This window comes from Gobio gobio, assembly GCF_949357685.1.
Source record: "Gobio gobio genome assembly, chromosome: 5".
Lineage (NCBI taxonomy): Eukaryota > Metazoa > Chordata > Actinopteri > Cypriniformes > Gobionidae > Gobio > Gobio gobio.
This window is the reverse complement of record NC_137101.1, coordinates 9,190,186-9,214,659: the sequence shown is the minus strand read 5'-3', so window position 1 is coordinate 9,214,659 and position 24,474 is coordinate 9,190,186. Positions and strand designations below refer to the sequence as shown.

The following is a 24,474-nucleotide window of genomic DNA, read 5'->3' as shown; positions in this document are numbered from 1 at the left end:
AATAATTGGATCATTATTGCAGTGATTATTATGTTTCTAGCATGTTATATGTTTGGCAGCAGTTCTTCTAATCCTAATTGATGGAGTGTGTAGCTTTTTATTTCTTGAACAACCATGTAGGAAGACACATCACGGCCATATTCCAGGATGACAATGTCAAGATTCATCAGCTCAAACTGTGAAAGAATGGTTGGGAGGGAGCATGAAGTATCATTTTCACACATGAATTGGCACCAGAGTCCAGACCTTAAATTCATTGAAAGTCTTTGGGATGTGCTGGAGGAGACTTTACAGAGCGCTGGACTCTTGCATCGTCAATACAAGATCTGGACCAAAAACCACCTCTTGGTGGAAATAAACATTGTGATGCTATTTCCATCAAGAGGTACATACACTGTTGGTCATGATCTTGTTTAAGAAATTAAATGCTACACTTCATTAATTAGGGTTAGAAGAACTGTTACCAAAGCAACCCATTCAAATGCTAGAAACAATAATCGCTGCAATAATTATCCAGACTCTTAAAGGGATAGTTCACTCAAAAACAAAAATTGTATGTTTATCTGCTTACCCCCAGGGCATCCAAGAAGTAGGTGTCTTTGTTTCTTCAGTAGAACACAAATGAAGATTTTTAACTCCAACCGTTGCAGTGTGATAGTCGTATAATGCATGTCAATGGGGATATTTTAGAGTATGAGAGCAATGAGAGTAAAAACACATACATTTACATTTATGTATTTGGCAGACGCTTTTATCCAAAGCGACTTACATTGCATTCAAGTTACACATTTTACATTTTTTTTGTCAGTTCTTGCTTTCCCTGGGAGTCGAACCCATGACCTTGGCGTTGCTAGCGCCATGCTCTACTGTTTGAGCTACAGGAAAGCCATAGACATACGAATCCTTATTAAACCATGCGGCTTGCGGCGACACATTGATGTCTTAAGACACGAAACGATCGGTTTCTGCGAGAAACCGAACAGTATTTATGTTCTTATTTTACCTCTTATCAGACGAATGTCATCTAGTATTCCCAGCGCCATAACTTCCGGCGAATAAGGTCAAAATACTGGCGCAATGAAAGATATATATATACATAGATGCCTCATTCGACCAATCCGCGCAGGCACTAATGAGGAATCTATGTATATATCTATGATCGCACTGGTATTTTGCATGTATTTTGACCTTATTCGCCGGAAGTGATGGCACGGGGACGGCTGATGCAGAGCCATAGAAAAAAATTAAATACATTTTTAAATATGGATATTTTTCTTACACAAATGCATCGATTTGCTTCAGAAGGCCTTTATTAACACCCCAGAGCTGCGTGGAGCACGTTATTTGAGGGACAGATGCACTTTTTATGGACTTCAAAAACAGAGCAACTATTACTGCTAATATAATGCTTGGATTAGCCAGAACATTTTTAATATAACGCAGATTTTATTCGTCTGAAAGAAGAATGCAATATACAACTCGGATGACTTGAGGGTGAGTAAATCATGGGCAAATTTTCATTTTTGGGTGAACTATCCCTTTAAGCATTTGCCTATTTAACTTTTTTTGGGCCGGGCAGTGTACACACACGCACGCGCATACACACACACGCACATCATAGACTGTAAAAAAAAGATGGACAATGCGCCTTCACTTTCTTCCCTTGGCGTAAGTGAAGCCGCCAGTGTTCAAATATGGCGCTGACACCGATATCAAGGTCCCGCCTAATTAACAACTTTTTGTGAAATAAACAGTTATGGAAATGTAGAAATTAAAGTTAAAGCTCCAATCTCCTCCCGAAGTTCCTGAAAAATGTCCGTTAGTGCCTCAGTGACGACTTCGCTCAGAGGAGCTGTCAATCTCAGCTGTCAATCATGACGTCGAACCCCCGTTTATATAGCGTCAAATAACTAACTAAAACCAAACTTATTTAAAGAACGAACACTTGAACTAACATCAGCGTGATACAAAAACCAGCCCAAAATGACACACACAAACACAATAATCTATTTCAAATTAATATGGCAAAAATTACAATAAAACTATTTAAAGAAACATCTGAAACTAAAATTACACTTCTGAAACATCTATGAAAGGGCAACATTTGTGCAATAAAATTTGCTCTGGTTGGTTTCATGGTTCTCTTCTCCCTCTCTGAACTGTTTTATTGAGCTTCTTGTTCCTCTGCAGGACAAAGTTGGTACTGCATGAGTCCGTGAACACTCCAGTAAAAGTATCTTAGACACTACATGGCCTTCAGGGCTGGATGAGTCATCACAGCCCCATAAATCTGAAGTCAGCGTGCCCGAGAGATTGTTCTCAGCACAGACACATGCAGATAATAAAATCGAATGGGTTTTTCAGGCACTCCAGCAGTCATTTGACAAACTGGACGTTCCACTATAATATGACACCAGTGCTTTGAGTCGGGGGCCATAACTCCCCCCCAACCCACACACACACACACACACACACACACACACACAGAATGTCATGAAAGGCCTGTCTCCCTCTAGCTGTTTGTTAACTCATTGATCAGCAGAGCAGGAATTTGCACTCACATTTCTAGCTGTTTCGACTGTATTCAGTATGAAAGACATTCCAGCCCATGTGACTACAGCAGCCATGACTAAAGCAGTCAGCCGTTTCGGTGCTTTCCAGAACTGCTGCTGCCCAATCCAGGCCATTTCGTCTTTTGATGCCCTGCCATACCAACACTATCCCAACCACACCCCTCCATAGACACACATATTCACACATAATCTAACTTTAGAGTGTGTTAACCTAAAGAGACAATTAAAGAGCACTGGTATAATGATACAGTAACACGGTGTATAAATCTGAGCAACTTCGAGGTCAGTCTGACAGGCAAAATGCCTGCAGTATAATCATCTATCATTTTGAACGTGCTATAAATTATTTTATCTGGTGCCCTCTTTTATGATTACAGGCCAGTGATGGTAATGAGAGAATCGTGGAAATTGTTAACAAGTGGGGAAAATGTATAGGTCTCACTGCAAATGTGCAATTTTATCTTGTTGCTTGTTGCTAGGATGGGAATACAAACATATGCCATTGGATACGGTTAAAACCAACCATATAAGATTTGGCATGGCAATAGAAAAATACAGGTTTATCAAAAAAATGTCCATAAAATAAAATGAAAAATCAATATAAAAAAAGTTTATATACACACATGCACACACGTTCCAAGTCACAGCACAGTTTGTTAAAAATAATAATAAAATAAAAATTATATACAGTATTTAATCAATATTTAAATGTAAAAATATATCTACTTGTATATTTAATTAATAATACATTAAATGGCATTTTACATGTATGTTTTTTGTTTGTTTTTACTTTTAATTTAACATTACATAAAAAAAAAAAATACTCCTTAGCGTCTTTTTTTCACTCTCCATGCCCCGACACAGCCAATCTTTGTGAAACACTTATATCACATCATAACACAGATTTGGTCTGGTTCAGTCCAGTTTATCTGGGCATATGTTGTCATAGGGAGGGACAACACAGGGAGCTCAGGGCAGATATAGAATAAGCGAGGGAGGAATGGAGAGAGTGTAAAAACGGGGTGATAAGATGGTGCTGGAAAACTGAACTGACAAACACGGACCTCCGCCCTGAGCTCAGGATCCTGCTCCACACATCCTCCTCTGCTCTTCCATTTACATTTCGATCTCCCCTTTTCTCCCTTTATTATTGTTTCCAGGACAGATAGGGACAGAGAGAGCCCTGAGCCGAGTGCTGCGGATAAACTGTTTATCAAAGGACAGAGGAGAATAGCGTGTGTGTGGCTATTGTGCATTCTGCATGTCATTTCTAAAGCAATTTTGGAGACTGTGTGTGTGTGTGTGTGTGTGTGTCATTGCTGGACTTGTCCTGGGTTAAAACCTAACATCATGACCCATTTTGTCCAGCTCGGAGTTGCTGTATCCCAATAAAACCCAGCAGAACACACTCACACACATTTGTAATTGTACTTGTATTGTTTTTATATAAGCAATGTGCTTTTATATAAAGTTACTATAATCATAATGTCAAAAAAAAACTGTAACACGTTATTTTTTAGTGTTAGAAGAATTTTTTTAATGTGTTTATGTGTGAGTTTTTAATTGAGGACGTTCATGAATGTCCCCAATAGGACATTTGGTTATATTTAGTTCACTTTTGGGGACAATTTTGTCTCCTAACTAGTTTAGTACACACACACACATTCTCAATCCGCTCATGTCATGTAGTTACTTCAATGACAACCCACCAGGGCACCGTATCGGATCATTTACTCGTCCTTGTGTCACTACAGGAAATATAAAGGATGTTTGGTGGGTTCATGGGAAAGAGAAGGTACAAGGTAGGAATTTTATCCTGAAGCGTAAAGTGTAAAGTAAACATTTCCTGTTCTATAACTCCTTTTTGACACATTGGAATGACAAGCGGACCAGGGTCAGGGATGATATTTGCATGAATTCTTTAAGAGCATCTCCCTTGGGCTCCAATATGTCTTGTCCTCTGCCAAACGGGGTGTGTGTGTGTTTTATGAGAGAGATTTTAGTTTTAAGTCTCTTAATGTCATTAATATGGTAATTTATATTCGTAAAAGTTGTTCAAATGAACTTGTTAGCAGATATACACATTTCAAATGTATAGTCTTCTCTTCAAGTAAAAAAAGACATTGATGACTCATCCTGCACTCACTCATTTTGTCCAATCAAATGCTTTCTAGAATGAGAATGTCCCTCCCCCTTGTACCAACTACAACTGACTACCAATACAAAGTAGCAAATCATGTTCACGTCTGTGATGTAAATACAAAGCTGTTAGCATGTCCTTCCCACTCCAACTTCCTGTTTTAATACAGGAGAGTTTTTTTCTCCAATGGGTTCAGTCATTCTACAATGTAATTTTTTTTTCATGACGGCAAGAAGAAGGGCATCACCGAAGAATATGAGTGAAAACAGAGTCACAGTTTAACAGAAAACACATTTCCAACCTTTTGGACCCAGTGCATGAATTCTGGGAAGAGAAAAATGGATAAATCTAGTCATTAGGAGTCAGACAGAAAAAGTGTGGGGTGTTGTGGGTAGATTCATCTTATGTTTGCCTTCATATGGGTGTGAAAGAGAAAATAAATCGGGTTTGGTGTCTAACATGTACGGACTGCATTGTATTTGGTGAGCCACGACCTCAAAAGAAGAACCAAAGTTTTTTTTTCTATTCACCATTTCTGCATCTAAATTGTCTTTTTTCTCAGCCTCTATTTAGCCACATCCGCATGACAAATTCAAATGAAGTCAACCACACAGTTAATACACAAACCCCTTCCTCTGCCTGTGTGAAAACAACACACATGTTCCCAACCTCCCATATGAACACAATAGCAGCAGTGGTGACACACTGGAGAGTCACAGTGGCAGGAAGTCAGTCCAGGTGATAGTCTGTTTATGAGCAACTTACTCACATTCTTTTTAATAGTTTATGACAGATGCACTGTGTCGTTTCAGAGACCTGTATTCTGAAAGGAATGAATCAGAATTGAATGTCGATTTATAGCCATATTCGGTCACACTTTAGTTTAGGGTCCAATTCTCACTCTTAACTAACTATTAAAGGGATAGTTCACCCAAAAATTAAAATTAGCCCATAATTTACTCACTAATTTAATCACTAATTTACTCATCCTAGGTGTATATGACATTCTTCTTTCAGACGAATAAAAGTTGGTTTATTCAAGTTATTTTACAAAAGTCCAGGCTAATCCAAGCATTATAATTGGATTTATATTTGCTCTGTTTTTGAAGTCCATAAAAAGTGCATCTGTCCGTCAAATAACGTGCTCCACGCGGCTCATGTGTGTTAATACAGGCCTTCTGAAGCGAATTGACGCGTTTGTGTAAGAAAAATATCCATATTTAAAACTTTATCAAGTAAACTTTTGGCCGACCGCCTGCCGTGGAAAAGTGTTGAATGTTGAAAGTGAAACTCAAGATGTGTACGTGACGTCATGACGAGCCTAGCTGGTCGCGTTAGCTTTCGATCGGCAGGGGAACTTTCAACAATTTCCATAAATTGAATAGGGAAGGAGGTCGGCTGAAAGTTTACTTTCAGTAAATTTTCGGGGGGTTAATAAAGGCCTTCTGAAGCAAAGCAAAGCAAAGTTTGTGTAAGAAAAACATCCATATTTAACACATTATAAAGTAAAATATCGCCAGACCGCCTTCCATATTTAACTTAAAGGGGCTATATGCGTTTTTCTGAAATTTAAACCCGCGACTGACACCTGTGGCCAAAAAACAGAACTGCTCTCATTTTCTGCTCGCTCTCGCAGCGGTGGTGACGTCACATCCGCAGACAGCGCGGGAAAAAACGACCCGCCAGAAAATAGGAAAAATAGGATACAGGCTTATAGGTGCACCCACTGTGAGCGGACAAGGTGTCAGTATGCTCATCAGGAGATGTTTGAGTCATAAATGGTAAAATAAAAAGGCTATTGTTACGTTTATTTTGGGGAAAAAGTTGCATATAGCCCCTTTAAAGGAACACGCCGACTTTTTGGGACTTTAGCTTATTCACCGTATCCCCCAGAGTTAGATACGTCCACACATACCATTCGCATCTCCATGGGTGCCATAACTCTGTCTGACACACACACCGCTAGCCTAGCTTAGCACAAAGACTAAACGGCTCCAGCTAGCCTACTGCTCAATAAGTGACAAAATAACGCCAATATTTTCCTATTTATTACATATTGTGATGTGTATAGTTACATTGTGCACTAAGATTGTGTACTACTTTCTAGACCGATATGGCTAGGAACTATACTCTCATTCCTACGTAGTAATCAAGGAACTTTGTGCCGTACCATGGGTGCAGAGGCGCAATGAAATTACGCAGCGCCTGAAAATAAGCTAACTCCCGTCAACATTAACCAACGTGACGACCTGCTTGTACAGAGAGTGTGCTGGGGACTATTTTCAGGCGCTGCGTAATATCATTGCGCCGCTGCACCGGCACAAAGTTCCTTGATTATTACGCAGGAATGAGAGTACAGTTCCTAGCCATATCGGTCTAGTGGACTCTTTTAATCTGGACCAGTAAGAAACCATGTAGCGATACACAAAAGCCATGCCCTAGCATTTATGGCGGCAAGTTTCGTCTTCAGAAACTGCAAAAATCTAGTTTCTTTCTCATCTGACTACAAAAATGGCAGATCTCTCCTTCTCTAGCTTTGCATATGTGCGATAGTATGATTGCTTTTTTAGCATTGAGCATAATATTTGTTCCTTTTTCAATTCTTTATCCATATTGAAATAAATCAAAGGACTGTGTTTGCGGAGGAAAAATGGTTTGGAAGTGGCTGAGAAAAAGGAAATTGCACTCATGGAAATGATTTTCGTCCATGGCCTCGTCCATGTTTGTAATTTAATGAAAATCCATATTTACTTTGGGTAATTGCTCTGGCCAATTAAGCGTAAACATCACTCAGCACTTTGTAGTTGGAGTATCAGCGCTTGATAATTAATTTTATTCAATTTTATTTTCCGTCTGCGGCGGAGATGCAAGTCGAAGCCTAGCCTACTGCTTAATAAGTGACAAAATAACGCCAACATTTTCCTATTTACATGTTATGATGTGTATAGTTACATGGTGTACTAAGAACGATGGAAAAGGAAAAGTTGCCGTTTACCTCCAGTCTATGTGCTAAGATAGCGGTGTGTGCATCAGACAGAGTTATGGCACGCATGGAGATGAGAATGGTATGTATGGACTTATCTAACTCTGGGGGATACGGTGAATAAGCTAAAGTCCCAAAAAGTCAGTGTTTTCCTTTAAGAAAAAAGTGTAACTGACACGACTTATGACGACGGACGTAACGTAAGCGTTTTGAACTAAGAGAGGTGTTACACTTTCTTCATAAGTTGAATATGGAATATTTTACTTTATAACGTTTTAAATCTAAATATTTTTCTTACAAAAACCCATCACTCCATTTCAGAAGGCCTTTATTATCCTCCTGGAGCTGTATGGATTACTTTTATAATGGACGGATGCAATTTTTGGGCTTCCTTTCACTGCCATTATAATGCTTGGAAAAGCCAGGACATTTTTTTATATAACTCTGATTCAAAGAATGTCAAATACTATCACTATCTATCACCGTCACCATATCATCATCATTTATCATCAATCTTTGTGATTATGTGAATGAGGTGGCATGAGGATGTGTGTCAGGAGGTCATGCAGTTCTTTAGGTGTGACAGCTGCCGCGGGCTCAGTGGGCAGGGAAGGGGTGTGTCCCATCACACCCTCTCTGCCTCCACTTTTCCCGTGTTTGATTTGAAGTGAAGACGTTCCAGTGTTTATAGCAACTGTCATTATAAACATAGCGTGACCCTCTACCAATCTAAACAGCCCACAATATGCCCCACGGATAACTTCACTTCGACGTAGAAAGAAATCTGTTATTGCACAAAAGCAGACATGCTGTCAGTGATAAAAGGCCCGGTTTGATTGGTTTATACAGACTAAAACCGTCCATGTGAGGTTTGTTAAACACACTCTCAAAAGCACTTATTTTCTCAACGAGGGAATAAACAACAGTTTGACATCAGATTTATACTTACTGTAAGTGATAAAGTATAAAGTACAAGGCTTTCAGTGCCCTGTTGTGTTTAAAAAAATACTACATAACGAAGTTGTTACGTTACACTACAATGAAGGCTACTAATACACACTAAAAACAAGAAGTTAAAGGGTTAGTTCACCCAAAAATGAAAATTCTGTCATTAATTACTTACCCTCATGTCGTTCGACCTCCGTTCATCTTCGGAACACAAATGAAGATATTTTAGTTGAAATCTGATGGCTCTGAAAGGCCTCCATTGGCACAATGCACGGTTCACTCTCAAGACCCTTAAAAGGTACTAAAGACGTCGTTACAAAGTCCATCTCACTACTGTGGTTCTACAATAACTTTATGGAGTGAAGAGAATAGTTTTTGTGCGCAAAAATACCCTAAATAACGACTTATATGGTGATGACGATTTCAAAACACGGCCTCATGAAGCTTCGAAGCGTTATGAATCAGTGAGCCGAATCATGATTCGGATCGCGTGTCAAACCGCCAAACTGCTGAAATCTGGCGATCCAAACTGCTGAATCGACTCACTGATTCATAACGCTTCGAAGCTTCATGTTGCCGTGTTTTGAAATCGTCATCACTATATAAGTCGTTATTTAGGGTTTTTTTGCGCACAAAAACTATTCTCTTCACTCCATAAATTTATTGTAGAACCACTGTAGTGAGATGGACTTTGTAACGACGTCTTTAGTACCTTTTAAGGGTCTTGAGAGTGAACCGTGCATTGTGCCAATGGAGGCCTTTCAGAGCCATCAGATTTCAACTAAAATATCTTCATTTGTGTTCTGAAGATGAACGGAGGTCTTACGGGTGTCGAACGACATGAGGGTAAGTAATTAATGACAGAATTTTCATTTTTGGGTGAACTAACCCTTTAATAACTGAAGCTTCCATTTTAGATACAACACTGATAGTTTGTCAGTTCCAAATGAAGATGAAGCAGGATGAAGCGCATCTTCAAACAAACATATAGTGGTATTTTGGTCCTAAAAGCTGCAGCCCGTAACTTTTTTTTTCAATCAATTTTTGAGCAAGTACATAACCAGCCAGAGTTCAAAACGCCTTACCTTAGCCCGATTCACAACGGTAAGCTTGTAATAATGTGTTATAATTTGAGTGGTACTGGTAGCTTTCCATGGGAAATTCGAGCATGTCAGCGTTCGTCTTTGCGTCTTTACGTCATGTATTGATAAAGAAGGAGTCCGGCTAGTAGTAGTATCGCATGTGAGGATGCTGCAGGTGGTGGATTTTTCCGATTAGTCGACTAATCGAACGATTATTTTTCCTGATTAATCTGATGATTCTTTTTTTACTGATTATTGTATTTCAAAGAAGGTACTGAATTTGTATATTATTTTAGCATGAAATCAATGAATGATGACAATATTAATTGTATTTCAGGAAGGGTAGTGTACTTATGCCATTTTATAATGAAATATATGAACACAAGAAGCATTTTAAACATTATGTATAACTAATGATACTATTTACCATAAAATGTATACAGAGTAGGCCTAATTAGGAAATGTTGTTTACTATAATAGGTTATTAATTACCGTAGTTGAATATGATTTACTTATTGTTTTGTTTTAATAGTAATTGAAAATGCACTTGTATTTATCTGCAAAAGGTTTACTTTAGCCGCGTTTCCACCACAGGAACTTTCCCCAGGAACTAGGAACTTTGGGGTGATACTCAGTGTGTTTTGACCGCAGAAACCAGGGTCTAAGAGGGGAACCCGGTCTCATTTGCAGCAGATATATGCTGCCCATCATAAATCAAAGCGCGAGACGTACTGGGGTCGGAGAAGAACACCGGAAAAGGTGACCGAATGGACGAGATTAGTCTGTATTTGCAATACACACGCCACGGTACAGCTGTGAGAGACAAACACTGGCAGTGTGAAAGCACAACCCGCTCTCCACACGCACAGCTTACTCACTCCAAAGTACTCCCACACTTTTGAATGTCGTGGCCTGGCTTTATAAGATAAATTATAATTTTCACTATGCCCGGGAGCAGAAGCCGCCATTATTCTAGATCTGTTCTATTCTAGAACGTAAATAATGTGACGCGACGACAAATTTCACGTATGTCGACGTATTTTCGTATCGATGACGTCGACGCGTCGTTGCAGTCCTACTGAGGCTCTCCAGGACCGGAGTTCGCCACCCCTGAGCTAAGCGATCATTAGATTCAATCACCGTTGGTAGCGCGATTTATTATAATTCTTTTTTTCTCAGTTGGTCAGAACAAAAGTGGCAGACATTTTACTTACTTGTTCAGATGACATACCCATGTAAAGATGATAAATCCGCAAATAACTGCAATTGCAGGTTTCAAACAGAGATGGCGACATTGGTTGAGTGAATAATACAATGACTCATAAAACTTATAAAAGCGGTGGATTGGTCATCTCATTTCACAAAAGCATCCATTTTTATAATGTAAATTACTGCATTTTCTTTCTTACTTTGGATGGTTGCTTTTCTGAAATGAGAGCCTCGATGATGTATGTGGCGGACAAATGTGACGTAGACTTTGAAATGAGACACTGAAGAAAAAAAAAACAGTCCCGTGTTTTGTCTGTGAATTATTCAATGTGTTTAAACAAATGGAGACTGCAGGTCGCAATGGGCTTGCCAAAAGGTAGAGGCACGCTGAAAGGTACACAATGCTACAACAGAAACTAAACTCTAACCCTACCCCAAACCTAACAGGCAGCTTTCATGACCAGTTGTAATGATGCAGATTCCCACACTTGAACGAATCAGGTGGCGATTCAAGAAGAGAATGATTCGCTCTTAAAGTCACTTGTCACCATATGCTGGTAACCATTTAGCTTTTTTTCCATTTATTCTGCACTTTTAATTGTGTACCTTTCCCATTTTGAGTCTTACATTTATTCTTCTAATAATATAATTTACCATATTAAGCAAAACAAAGTTGAATAAGGCAATATAAATGTAAAATACTGACTTTTTATGATACATCTTTAAATATGTGTAATGCTTCAAGCGAGTGTAATGTTGTAATACTCCATGTGTTCTTTGTCCCCTACAGTTGCTGGGAAACTTTAGGTTTACTGTATCCAACATTCCCAGAATACTCTGGGCCCCAACGGACCTGTCAACACATTCCTAAAGCCCCATTCACTCTCTAATTGGCTAGAATGTCATTACATCCTGGTCCTGATTGGCTCACCTCTGAAAGTTCTGAGGCAACATATAACTTTACCAGCTCTGTTTACATGGATCCCAGGTTGCCATGACGACACTGATGGTTAATGTCGCAGTGGGAGTTTTGACAGTTCTGACATATTGTTATGTAACCGCACGTGTTGATTGATTCTGACATTTCTTCGCATCAATCATTCAGATGCTCATATTTTTATCTCTCAGATTCAGGGAGGAGAAATATGAGGCCACATGTCATGCTATACATATTGACTGAAGGAGAGGTCTTTACATTTTGCACGGTTGCTGCAGGTTAGTGAGTACAGTAGATTTCATATCACCCCTTATAGCCCAAAACGTAAAAACCGGTTCTAAATCCATCGTCACATTATCCTGGCATGTCAGAGCACAGAACGGCAGAAAAATCTTGTATCATAAAATCTCACAATATTATCATCGTAACATGAATCCCGTAGAGACAAAAAGACCTTTGTTTTTCAGCACTCCCCATACCGCAATAAATAGGAAAGGGCTTTTATGAGAATCTTTCATAAGTAATCATGCCTTTGGGGACAGCATCGTTCCAATGCTTCCTTTGTTTTGAAGGATTTAACCGGGGTTACGCCATTGAAAGTAAACAGAATTTATTCTCAGTTCATGCTGCTGCTGTTTTAAAAAGGCGAGTGGCTCATACAGTAACTTGAAACTGAATGAATGAAAGAAAGGAAATAAAGAGCAAAATAGATCTGACCCAGCTGCCTGGCGATGGGACCGTTTCCTGACTTCAAAATGATACTTTTTTTTTAAGTTTCCCACTACAAAAATTGACTGTTTTTTTTTATTCACTTACAGTATTTTTCTCTTTTAAAGGGGCTATATGTAAAATTCAGAAACCCTTGTTATTAGCAACACAGGTGGCCTTTAAGTGCAGCACTGTGTGTGTGTGTGAGTGAGGGAGTGAGTGAGTGAGCGTTTTTCTCTTTTCTGTACTGAACGAAGGGCTTTCAGACCAGCATAGGGGATTGAATGTTTACAAGGACCCTCCTTCTTATCTGCACGTGTTGTGAGACGTGGTTGCCCAGAAAAGAGGACTAAGAAGAAGACGGAGCAAAAAAAAAAGTTATTTGTTTGAGTGAACCCTCCTCGCCCTTTCCCATTTGCTATTGGACGTGAGAGCAGCCAATGAGTGGGTGGGGAGGTGGACTTCCTGTGGGCCAGCTACACGGGCCCCACATGTAAAATATTCCTGACCTCTCCCATGGTGTTTATTTTAAAAAGAAAAAAGGAAAACGTTCCCCATCATTAAGGAAAACACCGAGCCTGTGCATGTGGTATTTGGACGCTTGCCTGGTCTTCGTTTTACTGTGCCGTGATTGGTGGAGAGGATTCAGGTTTTTTTTTCTACAGAACAAGCTCTTCATATGTCACATGTATGAAGCATGCATGCTTGTTCTGATGTAGATAAGGCATTTGCTGGCGTGAGCCCCAATGTCACATTTATCTCTCTCTCAGTACACATGTCTCTAACAGGTCCTGTACACAGTGATAAGGGCATGTTAAGATTAAAAAGGGCAATGGTGAAAACGGAAGTGAAGCGCAAATGTTAAATTGATTTTGAGATTTGATGGTTTCAAGGGCACAAGATAGGATGTGGATGTAAATAGTTTAGCATCATCAGTGTTTATTTGGCACTAAAGTAGGCCGTTTTATTGCTGTAAATTCATTTTAGAAGACATGATAAAACATATTTTTATCATGTACATTTTTTCTTAATTTAATAAATAGTATTAAGTAATGCAGAAAAAGAAAATATGTAAATATATAGATGAATATCTAGCGCCCCCAGGTTGTTTCTACAAAAAGAACATTGAAGATTGAAAAATTCATAGTAAAATGCTGCCATCTATTGGTAGCTAGAGTTGTCACATTCATGACTCAGTTTCTACTCAAGTCAGTGCATTAATTTTATCACGAAAAACCTTAAAAATATCCATATTGCCTAGTTGTGTAGTGCGTTTCATAAAGCAGGCCATAAATGTTATGTTAAATATCAATCATCCATGTACACAGACTTTTTAAATATACATATTTTGATTATTTTATTGCATGCATATACACACTGTAAAAAATTTCAAGTGCTTTCAACAAATTATTATTTAGTAACTAGTTCCACAGATTTTTTACGTTCACTCAATTTCATACTACAAATTGTTACCTGAATTAATATTTTTTAATTGGCTCAAACTTGACTTAAACTTTAAAATGTACGTTTACTCAATTAGTTTTAAAATTACTTTAATTAATTATTTTTAATTGGCTCAAACTTGACTTCAACATTAAAATGTATGTTTACTCAATTAGTTTTAAAGTTAGTTGAATTATTATTTTTTAGTTGGCTTAAACTTGACTTCAACATTAAAATGAATTATAGACACAATGTGCTCATTGACATTTAAATGAGTTATTTTCCCATTTGCACTGAGAACTTTGAAGGATCTTATCTCACAGGGTACAGATGTTGCTGGAAACCACTGATATTTATTCTAAAGATATGGGTAGAATGTCTCTTATTTTTCTCACTTGAAAATGCTAGTAAATTGTTTGGTGAGTTAATGCATATGAATAAGTATGTATGAGTCTGGAAATGCTCTGATATGATAGACCAAAAGCAAAGGTAGCACAGAAGCATATACCATAAAAAGATATTGAATATATCAATAAGACATTGAATAAGCCCATAATAGCAGAACAAATTATTTAAAGGGGCTATGTGTAAGAAAATGTGCCAAAATGTGTAAAGCTTGTAATGAAACATAAAAAAATGAGACCTGCCCCGACTTCCTTGGTTGTCTATGAAAGCCTGTAGACTGATTTTTATCAGGACTCAAAATCATAAGCATGTGACATTTAACAATTGCGCCCCTGAGAGCTTCTCTTCAGTTCTATAATAAAACATGAAATGAATGTTTATACAACGTCTGGATAATGCCGAAAGATAGATAGTCAGATCTATACAGTCTAGTCTTAAATATATCCTACTTCATAATCAAACATTATGAAGTCTACATGATGGTAGTGAATTGCAGAGCTTGTGCAAACATTGCCACATCGCTAAAATCAGATGCTTTCTTAAAGGGTTAGTTAGTTTCTGCAGTCGAAAATAAATTAAGGGTTTGGATGAAAACATTCCAGGATTTTTCTCCATATAATGGACTTCAATGGGCTCCAAACGGTTCAAGGTCCAAATGACAGTTTCAGTACAGCTTCACAGGGCTTTAAACGATACCAGAACGAAAACCTTAATTTCTTTTTGACTGCAGAAATAAAGACATGGACATCTTGGATGACGAACGTTGCGTTACTATTGATTCACATGGCTTTACGATCCTACATCAGCATCAATACACAGCGAATCCAACGCATTCGTGTAGTTCGCCGTAATTTGTATAGACGGAGATTACAATCAAGCAGCTATTAGCTCCATTAGCTGCTATTTCAAAAATGGCGGTCAAAAGTTTGTGTTTGTCTTGTTGGTCACGGTAACCCCGCCCCCAGCCCCTGACGCAAGCGGTTCTTTCTAGACCAGCAATGTTTTGGTGCTACTTAAAGGAACACTCCACTTTTTTTGAAAATAGGCTCATTTCACAAGTCCCCTAGAGTTAAATAGTTGAGTTTTACCGTTTTTGAATCCATTCAGTCGACCTTTGTATCTGGCGGTTGCACTTTTAGCATAGCTTAGCATACATCATTGATTCTGATCAGTCCATTAGCATCTCATTCCAAAAATGACCAAAGACACTTTCAATATTTTTCCTATTTTAAACTTGACTCTTCTACAGTTACATCGTGTGCTAAGACAAACTGAAAATTAAAAGTTGCGATTTTCTACACCTATATGGCTAGGAACTACGTTCTCATTCCTGTGTAATAGTCGCGGATCTACACGGCCGTACCATGGCTGCAGCGGCGCAATGATTCGTTGGTATTCTGTGAAACATGGTGGTAGTTTACACCTTCGACTTACTATCACAGCCCTTTACAACACACAGAACCATGGCTAATCACACAGGTAAATCCACAACACAATTTGTCGGCTGCAAGCCTGAAACTCTCTCTGCAACTACACAAACTTAGTGCCGGTCACATTGAAAGTTACCTAGCTGGGGACTACTTTCAGGCGCTGTAATATCAATGCGCTGCTGCAGCCATGGTATGGCCGTGAAGATCCGCGACTATTACACAGGAATGAGAAAGTAGTTCCTAGCCATATAGGTGTAGAAAATCGCAACTTTTCATTTTCAGTTGGTCTTAGCACACAATCTAACTGTAGAAGAGTCAAGTTTTAAATAGGAAAAATATTGAAAGTGTCTTTGGTCATTTTTTGAATGAGATGCTAATGGACTGATTAGAATCAATGATGTATGCTAAGCTATGCTAAAAGTGCTACCGCCCGATACAAAGATTGGCTGAATGGATTCAAAAACGGTAAAACTCAACTATTTAACTCTAGGGGACTTGTAAAATGAGCCTATTTTCAAAAAAAGTGGAGTGTTCCTTTAAGAACCAGACAAAGACAAAGAACCGATTTGAAACTAGGCTCTGGCTCCGAACCAGCACCGGCACTGCCTCGGTGGAAAAGGGGAATAAGATGATTCACAGGGTGTATCTCACTCCCAGGAAGTGACACTCTGCTTATTACACACACAGCAGCACACAAACATTTTTAAATATTAAAAATAAAAGGATTCCTCTCTGGAGAAGCATTCAGTCTTTCCGCTCGCACATTTTACCACGTAACTAGCGAATCAGCCATGGTGCAAGAGCAACTGGCTTTTAAAGGGAGTGGGAGATGAGACTCTGATTGATTTATTGCACGTTACACCCAAAACACTACTCATTAAGAGAACAGGGACAACCCTTTTAGACCATGCGCCTGGTACACCAACAGTTTTTTCCATCGTTAAAATAGCAAAAGTGGATTCGGACACGTCCTAAGTGCACCTGCGCTGTTCGCTTTAGACCATGCGCTCAGATTTGATCGGCCCTTGGGGTCCAGCTGACCCCACTGGACTTTTCCTCCATTTTTAAAAAGTGTTCCCTTCATCTCAGGGCCATGAGACTCTGTGACTTTTCCTTAAATAATCTATCTAAACATGCACAAAAAATCTGGGCTTGATTTGGTTGTTCTAAAGGTGTGTAAAAAAAAATTACCGTTTAAGTCCCTCGGGGTCAGATTGACCCCACATTGAAAATGAATGGGAAAGTGTAAAAAAAATGTTTTCACTATTTTTTTGTCAAAAAAATTAACTAAATCCAGTATAAATCTGAAAATTTCTACATTTATAGCAAGGTCTGGTCCTAGAGCATAAACACAAAGTAGAACGAACTTTCTATCTCATACACACACACGTACACACACACACACACACACACACACACACAAACACACACATGTGTGTGACTGCAACAGAGAGTATTTTTATTGAAATTGGCAAATAAAATCAACAAAACTGGCATAAATCTGAAAGATTTTCATACATAAATGAAGGACTAATACTAGACCACAAATGCAATATGGAACAAGCCTGTTCACTCACACACCACACACACACACACACACAAACACAGGTGCCTGGGGCATTTTGTTAGATTTTGGCAATGAATGGGAAAATGTAAAAAATGCTTTTCTTTCACTTTGTTTGTCAAAAAAAAAAAAAACTAAATCCAGTATAAATCTGAAAATTTCTACATTTATATCAAGATCTGGTCCTAGAGCATAAACACAAAGTGGAACCAACTTTCCGTCTCATACACACACACACGCACACAAACACACACATGTGTGTGACTGCAACAGAGAGCATTTTTATAGAAACTGGCAACTAAAAAATAAATAAAAAATTCCATACATAAATGAAGGACAAATACTAGAGCACAAATGCAACATGGAACAATCATGAGAAAGAGAGGGAAAAGGGCAAATAAAAGAAAGATGAAAGGCAGCTTAAATGCATAAATTCCCTATGGACCTCTAGTGGATAATGTGGTCAATGCACTCTCTCTCTTTAACTATAATTCCTAAAGTTTTTCCACAAACCTGCAGATGGCAGTATTCATAAAAAAATATTTTTTAATGAGCCAATTTATGACATAGTTAAGTATTTGTGAAGTAAATAGGTAAAAAACTACCAAATACCCACAAGAACACAGCATAAATGTATAGTTGAGAAGTAAATTAAAAAAATTATATATAGTTTTCCATGTAAATTTTTGTTATATTTCCTTATGCAATCGCTCTGTAAAAGTTTGGGGTGTATCTGACCCCAAGGGACTCAAATGTAAACCCTACTTGAGGGACAATTAAGGGTTTTAAAATAGGGCCCTCAGTCTCTTGTGTGCGAGTGCGAGCACAAGCAATAAGTTGATGGCTGCAGTTCACTTAACGGCCACCGCTGTTAAGCCGTGCTAATAACAAGGGTTTTTGAATTCTACATAGCCCCTTTCATTGAATTCAATATTTAATTTAATATTTGAAGTTGATTTCTCTCTCTCAGCCCGCAGAACCTCTCAACATGAACCACTATGCCACTAAGAAGAGTATAGCAGAGAGCATGCTGGACGTGGCGCTGTTGATGGCAAACGCCTCTCAGCTGAAAGCCGTCCTGGAGCAGGGCCCCGAGTTCAAGTACTTCCTCACCGTCATCATCCTCATCGCTGCGTCACTCTTCTTCCAAGTGCTCGCAGGCGCTCTCTTCGTCAACATGGGTGAGCGGGAAAGCCATCATGCATTATATGGAGAGTTCATCAAAAAAGTTTGAGTAATTCCTTTTCATACGCCCTTTTCTTTTCAGCACGCAAAAACCTCAATGACGTGGCCAATCAGAGGAAGCTGGACATAATGAATAATGTGGCCACTGGGTTTGTGTTTCTCACTGTCATCATCAACATCTTCATCACCGCTTTTGGAGTGCAGAAGACAGGGCTCTATCCTAAACAGTAGACGGCCTGTATAAGATCCTACATGTGAACAAATATTGTGCAAAAAGTTGAATATGCCTGCTACAGTATGATAAGCAAATTGAGGTTTAATCAAGCTTGTTTCTTTCATGTTGTTTGGTTTTAGGGTCTCAGTAATAGTTATTATGATGAAAGTCACATCCATTCATGAAGGATTTCCTTCTGGCTTTGATATTTGTTTTATACTATACAGAAGACACAATTATTTTTAAGTCTTTTTTGTGTATTTCTTCAGAGGGCATTATATATTAAAGAGTCTATTAACATTCATTTACCATAGACTGTTTAGAGATTTATATTACCTAGAAGTAAAACTTATAATAACATGATTGCTTCATCTATAATACGTGTTCTATATTCATCATGTCAATTGTAAAACTAATAAATGTTGATCATGAATTACTCAACTGTTTACCATCCAGTTTACTATATTTCCATAGACAGACAGACAGACAGACAGACAGACAGACAGACAGATAGATAGATAGACAGACAGACAGACAGACAGACAGACAGACAGACAGACAGACAGACAGACAGATAGAAAGACAGACAGAAAGACTGACAGACAGACAGACAGACAGACAGACAGACAGACAGACAGACAGACAGACAGACAGATAGAAAGACAGACAGAAAGACTGACAGACAGACAGATAGAAAGAAAGACAGACAGACAGAAAGACAGACAGACAGACAGACAGACAGACAGACAGAAAGAAAGAAAGACTGACAGAAAGAAAGAAAGAAAGAAAGAAAGAAAGAAAGAAAGAAAGAAAGAAAGAAAGAAAGAAAGAAAGACAGACAGACAGACAGACACAGACAGACAGACAGGCAGATAGACTGACAGGCAGACAGACAGACAGACAGACAGACAGACAGACAGAAAGAAAGAAAGAAAGAAAGAAAGAAAGAAAGAAAGAAAGAAAGAAAGAAAGAAAGAAAGAAAGAAAGAAAGAAAGAAAGAAAGAAAGAAAGAAAGAAAGAAAGACTGACTGACTGACTGACAGACGACAGACAGACGACAGGCAGACTGGCAGACAGACAGACAACAGACAGACAGACAGACAGACAGACAGACAGACAGACAGACAGAATGACAGACAGAAAGACAGACAGACAGACAGACAGAGACAGAAAGACTGACTGACTGACAGACAGACAGACAGACATACAGACAGACAGACAGATAGATAGATAGATAGATAGATAGATAGATAGATAGATAGATAGATAGATAGATAGATAGATAGATAGATAGATAGATAGATAGATAGATAGATAGATAGATAGATAGATAGATGAGATGAGATGAGATGAGATGAGATGAGATGAGATGAGATGAGATGAGATGAGATGAGATGAGATGAGATGAGATGAGATGAGATGAGATGAGATTCAAGTTTATTGTCATTACACATGTACAAGTACAATGCAACGAAATGAAGTTTGGAGCAAGCCTCCGAGCCGCAGCTATTTAAAGCGCCGCCACACGCTCTCCAGAAATAAAGAAATGAAGATTGCTAAGCATACATGCAAACATTACATACATAGTACACACAGTCGCCGGAAAAGTGCTGACTGACAGACAGACAGACAGACAGACAGACAGACAGACAGACAGACAGACAGACAGATAGATAGATAGATAGATAGATAGATAGATAGATAGATAGATAGATAGATAGATAGATAGATAGATAGATAGATAGATAGATAGATAGATAGATAGATAGATAGATAGATAGATAGATAGATAGATAGATAGATAGATAGATAGATAGATAGATAGATAGATAGATAGATAGATAGATAGATAGATAGATAGATAGATAGATAGATAGATAGCTAGATAGATAGATAGACAGACAGATGCTTCAGTGTCACATGATCCTTTGAAACAGAAATATTTTGTAATATTATAAATGTCTTTCACTTTTGATCAATTTAATGCTTCTTTCATCTTCTACCACAGAATAAGCTCTACTGAACTCTAGTGGAATATAGATGCATTACACAAACAGGCAGATGGAAAAAAGTAATAAAAAACGAATAATTCCCTTTCAGTGTTTAAATGTTAATTACGTTTGACATGTGGATTTATGTAGACTAACTAAATCATATATATATAAATAATAGTATTAATAATAGGTCACCATTAGAGAGTAAGTACAGTTCAAGTAATGATGGGATGTAAATGGAATTGGTTCAGTCGCTTTATTTAATAGTTTCATTACAGTTTGAAAATGCTTTCAGTAAGAATGATGGTGTTTACAGACAATGATAATCTGATAATGCATCACAGAGTTATAGGAATGACACTAGAGGCTAATTTATAAACTGTTCTCGGTTATATAGGGATATATCCATTTACTCAGGTTGTTTCATTCCTGTATGAATTTCTTTCTTCGGCTGAACACAAAAGTAGATATAAAGTAGACAGTTGTTGGGCCCCATTGACTCCCATAGTATTTTTTCTCCATACTATGGAAGTCAATGGGGCCCAACAACTGTTTGCTTACCTGTCTTCTTTAAAATATCTACTTTTGTGTTCAACAGAAGAAAGAAATTCATACAGATTTGGAACAACATGAGGGTGAGTAAATGATGACAGATTTTTTTTTTCTTTGTGTGTGTGTGTGAACTATCCCTTTAAGGGAACTGAACAAAAGAGAACATCCTGAACCTGTTCATTGTACTCTGTGTCTGTGAGCCCTTTTCCTGCAGTCATGCTTCAGTTTTTACAAGCAGCAATATCAATCAGTCAAACCCCAAATTACACCCAGAAGACCAGTGCTGGAGGAGGTCTTCACAGCGGCCGTGCATATATACACTGAAAATATAGAAACGGTTTTAAGATGTGATGATGGGTAAGTCTCAACAGAATGGATGTTGTTTAATATTTACATTGAATAATTTACCAGATTATTTTAATCCATTTGCAGATTATTTACTCCATTTGCATGTCTATATACTGTATATATATATATATATATATATATATATTATATATATATATATCATTAATATTATATATAAATATAAATATTATATATAAAATATTTTTAAAAAACCTGCATGTGTGTGTATTTAATTACATACTGATTATACACAGTGCACACACGTATATTATGTAAACACAAACTTTTATTTTGGATGCGATTAATCGCGATTAATTGACAGCACTAAAGTATGTTTTATGATGAATAAGAACATTGGCGCATTCTGCTCTACATCTCACTAATCGAATAAAGCAAATTTGTGACACTGACCATGTGAATTCACTTGTTTTAAACGTCAAATATTTCTTAGTAAAAAAGACAAAAATAGATGAATACAACCAGCACATCATCCTCTGTCTATGGTGCCCCCTCGCATAGAAGCGCTCGTGCACGGTCATGGAGGCGGTCATGGAGGCCAGTGCCGGGAGCGCGCATCCCGGTTCGTTACGTCACTTGAAGCGCCCTGGCTGGTAGATCTGGCAAAGAGAGGAAGAAAACGACAGAAGTACTCTAAAACAGGGCTTTCCCCGCGGTTATCAGCTCTCAAAGTGCTAACGGTCCGTCTACAACACTAGATACAGGGCACAGCCATCTCACCAAACCGGACTAACCTCTTGTGAAATAAGGTAAGGAGCTTTTCAAAGTGAATTTCCTCAGCTGAAGAGTCTGAACTGCTCGGACACAGCCCATTGATAGTGTGGGATTATGTGGAGATATATCTGTATATCACACACTAACGGTCTATATAGGTTCGTATGTGCCCAAACAAACTATATGGAAGGTAAATAAACCTGATATGTCTCTATATGCGCACGAGAGACTGTTCAAATGAAACGCTGTTGCGCCAGCAAGCAATGGAGGAACAGGAGGAGGGAAAAGAAGAAAAAATACACATATGTTCCATGTAAAGAGAAGGAGCACAGGAGTCTCTTTCCATTCTCGGGTTTGTGAATCGACATAAACAGACAATCTGGACACTGTTGTGTGATTAAAAATCGCTGAGAACACGTCCAAAGCTTCAGCCCCGGCGGCGTGAAGCTTCTTCAAGAAGAAACACTCTGACTACATGTGCATTTCACACTTTCAGTCCTGATTTATCTGCTTTTTACCCCGTAAAACAAATTTAAAGCGTCCGGCGAGGCGGTTATAATAGTCGCGAATTGTCTCCTCACTCTATGTGACGTCAGCAGGAAAATATGTATCGGTTACAAAATATCTCAGAAGATCCCGCTTCATTAAAATAGTAAAGTATCTCCTCCTCACCGGGAGAAGTATTTACCCAAACTCCAAACGGAGCAGTTGTGTTTATTACTGAGCTAAACAAACAAACAAACAAACAAACAAACACGACAGTTTTGTTTAAAAACAGATGATGTTGTTATGTAGTTGAATCAAATGTCATTCCTGAGTCTCGTTTAGAATAATGTGATTGGCTCCTCTGTTAAAGATCCAAGAGCCCCTCCCTCAACATTTTTAATGACAATTAGCCTACAATTAAATAAAAAAAATAATTAAATTATATATATATATATATATATATATATATATATATATATATGGATACATGGAATATTTGTACTCATTTATGCATTTTTTGGTAACACTTTAGAATAATGGTCACTAGTTAACATTAGTTAACTACATTAGTTAACATTAACTAATAATGAACTGCACTTATAAAGCATTTATTAATCTTTGTTAATGTTGATTTCAACATTTACTAATGCATTATTAAAATCTTGTTAACATTAGTTAATGCAGTGTGAACTAACATGAACAAACCATAAACCACTGGATTTATATTAACTAACGTTAACAAAGATGACAAAGACGTTAACATGGTTAGTTCATGTTAGTTTATACATTAACTAATGTTAACTAATAACCATTATTCTAAAGTGTTACCCATTTTTTTGTACTTAATTTTTCTTTATATTTTTAATATAATTAAATGAAATGTATATGTGTCATACCACATGACTATATAAGTGAACTATTAGGTGAATAAACTATTTAAAACCTTTTTATTATTATTACCTGGACCCTTTTTGACTCATTCTGAACAACTGAGGACACAACCCGAGATATTTAAAAAAATATATAATGAGTATGTTCAAGTATTATGAATCAGTCAGATACAGTGATTCAACAGGTGTTATTCAGATCAGTTGATTCAATGGAAGCCGGTTTCTTGTGTAAATGTCTAACCACATGACCCATCACACATTCTGCTGTGAAATTGTCAGTAGATAACCACGCCGAGCAAGTGCTTTCTTGCTGTTGTGTGTGTGTATCTCAGTGGTTTGTTCCCCAGTTGCAACATTAGGCCTGTATGTTCAGTCTTCTGGATCAATCCTGTGTATCTGTGTTTGTCAGGGTTTGACAGGGCAGCTTGTGTCAGGAAGTTGAAATCAAGGTCTTAAGGCACTTCATTTTCCACTCCGACTCGCACACAGTCGTGTCCACTTAGCTTTCAAAGTAGACTCAAGCGCAGATGAGCGCGGATGGATGCGTTCGACACATGCGCAGCACTGGGTCGTGTCATTTACAGGACATTTGCTCACAACAAGGATAGAAGAAAAAAGATCCACAATTGAATGCAAAGTTTAAAAGAAGG

At 38.0% G+C, this 24,474-nt stretch overlaps 2 protein-coding genes across 2 annotated transcripts in view; both read left to right on the top strand.

Moving 5' to 3' along the window:
* ninj2 (ninjurin 2) overlaps positions 1–19,257 on the top strand; it is a 47,042-nt gene extending 27,785 nt beyond the window's left edge. Inside the window, exons 4-5 of the mRNA XM_079818037.1 lie at positions 18,393–18,603; positions 18,690–19,257. Coding sequence (XP_079674163.1) covers positions 18,393–18,603; positions 18,690–18,838 — 360 coding nt within the window. The 3' untranslated portion in view covers positions 18,839–19,257. The remainder of the gene's footprint in view (positions 1–18,392; positions 18,604–18,689) is intronic.
* Positions 19,258–22,231: 2,974 nt separating this feature from the next.
* erc1b (ELKS/RAB6-interacting/CAST family member 1b) overlaps positions 22,232–24,474 on the top strand; it is a 266,460-nt gene continuing 264,217 nt past the window's right edge. Inside the window, exon 1 of the mRNA XM_079817695.1 lies at positions 22,232–22,483. The gene's annotated coding sequence lies outside the window, so the exon portion shown is untranslated. The remainder of the gene's footprint in view (positions 22,484–24,474) is intronic.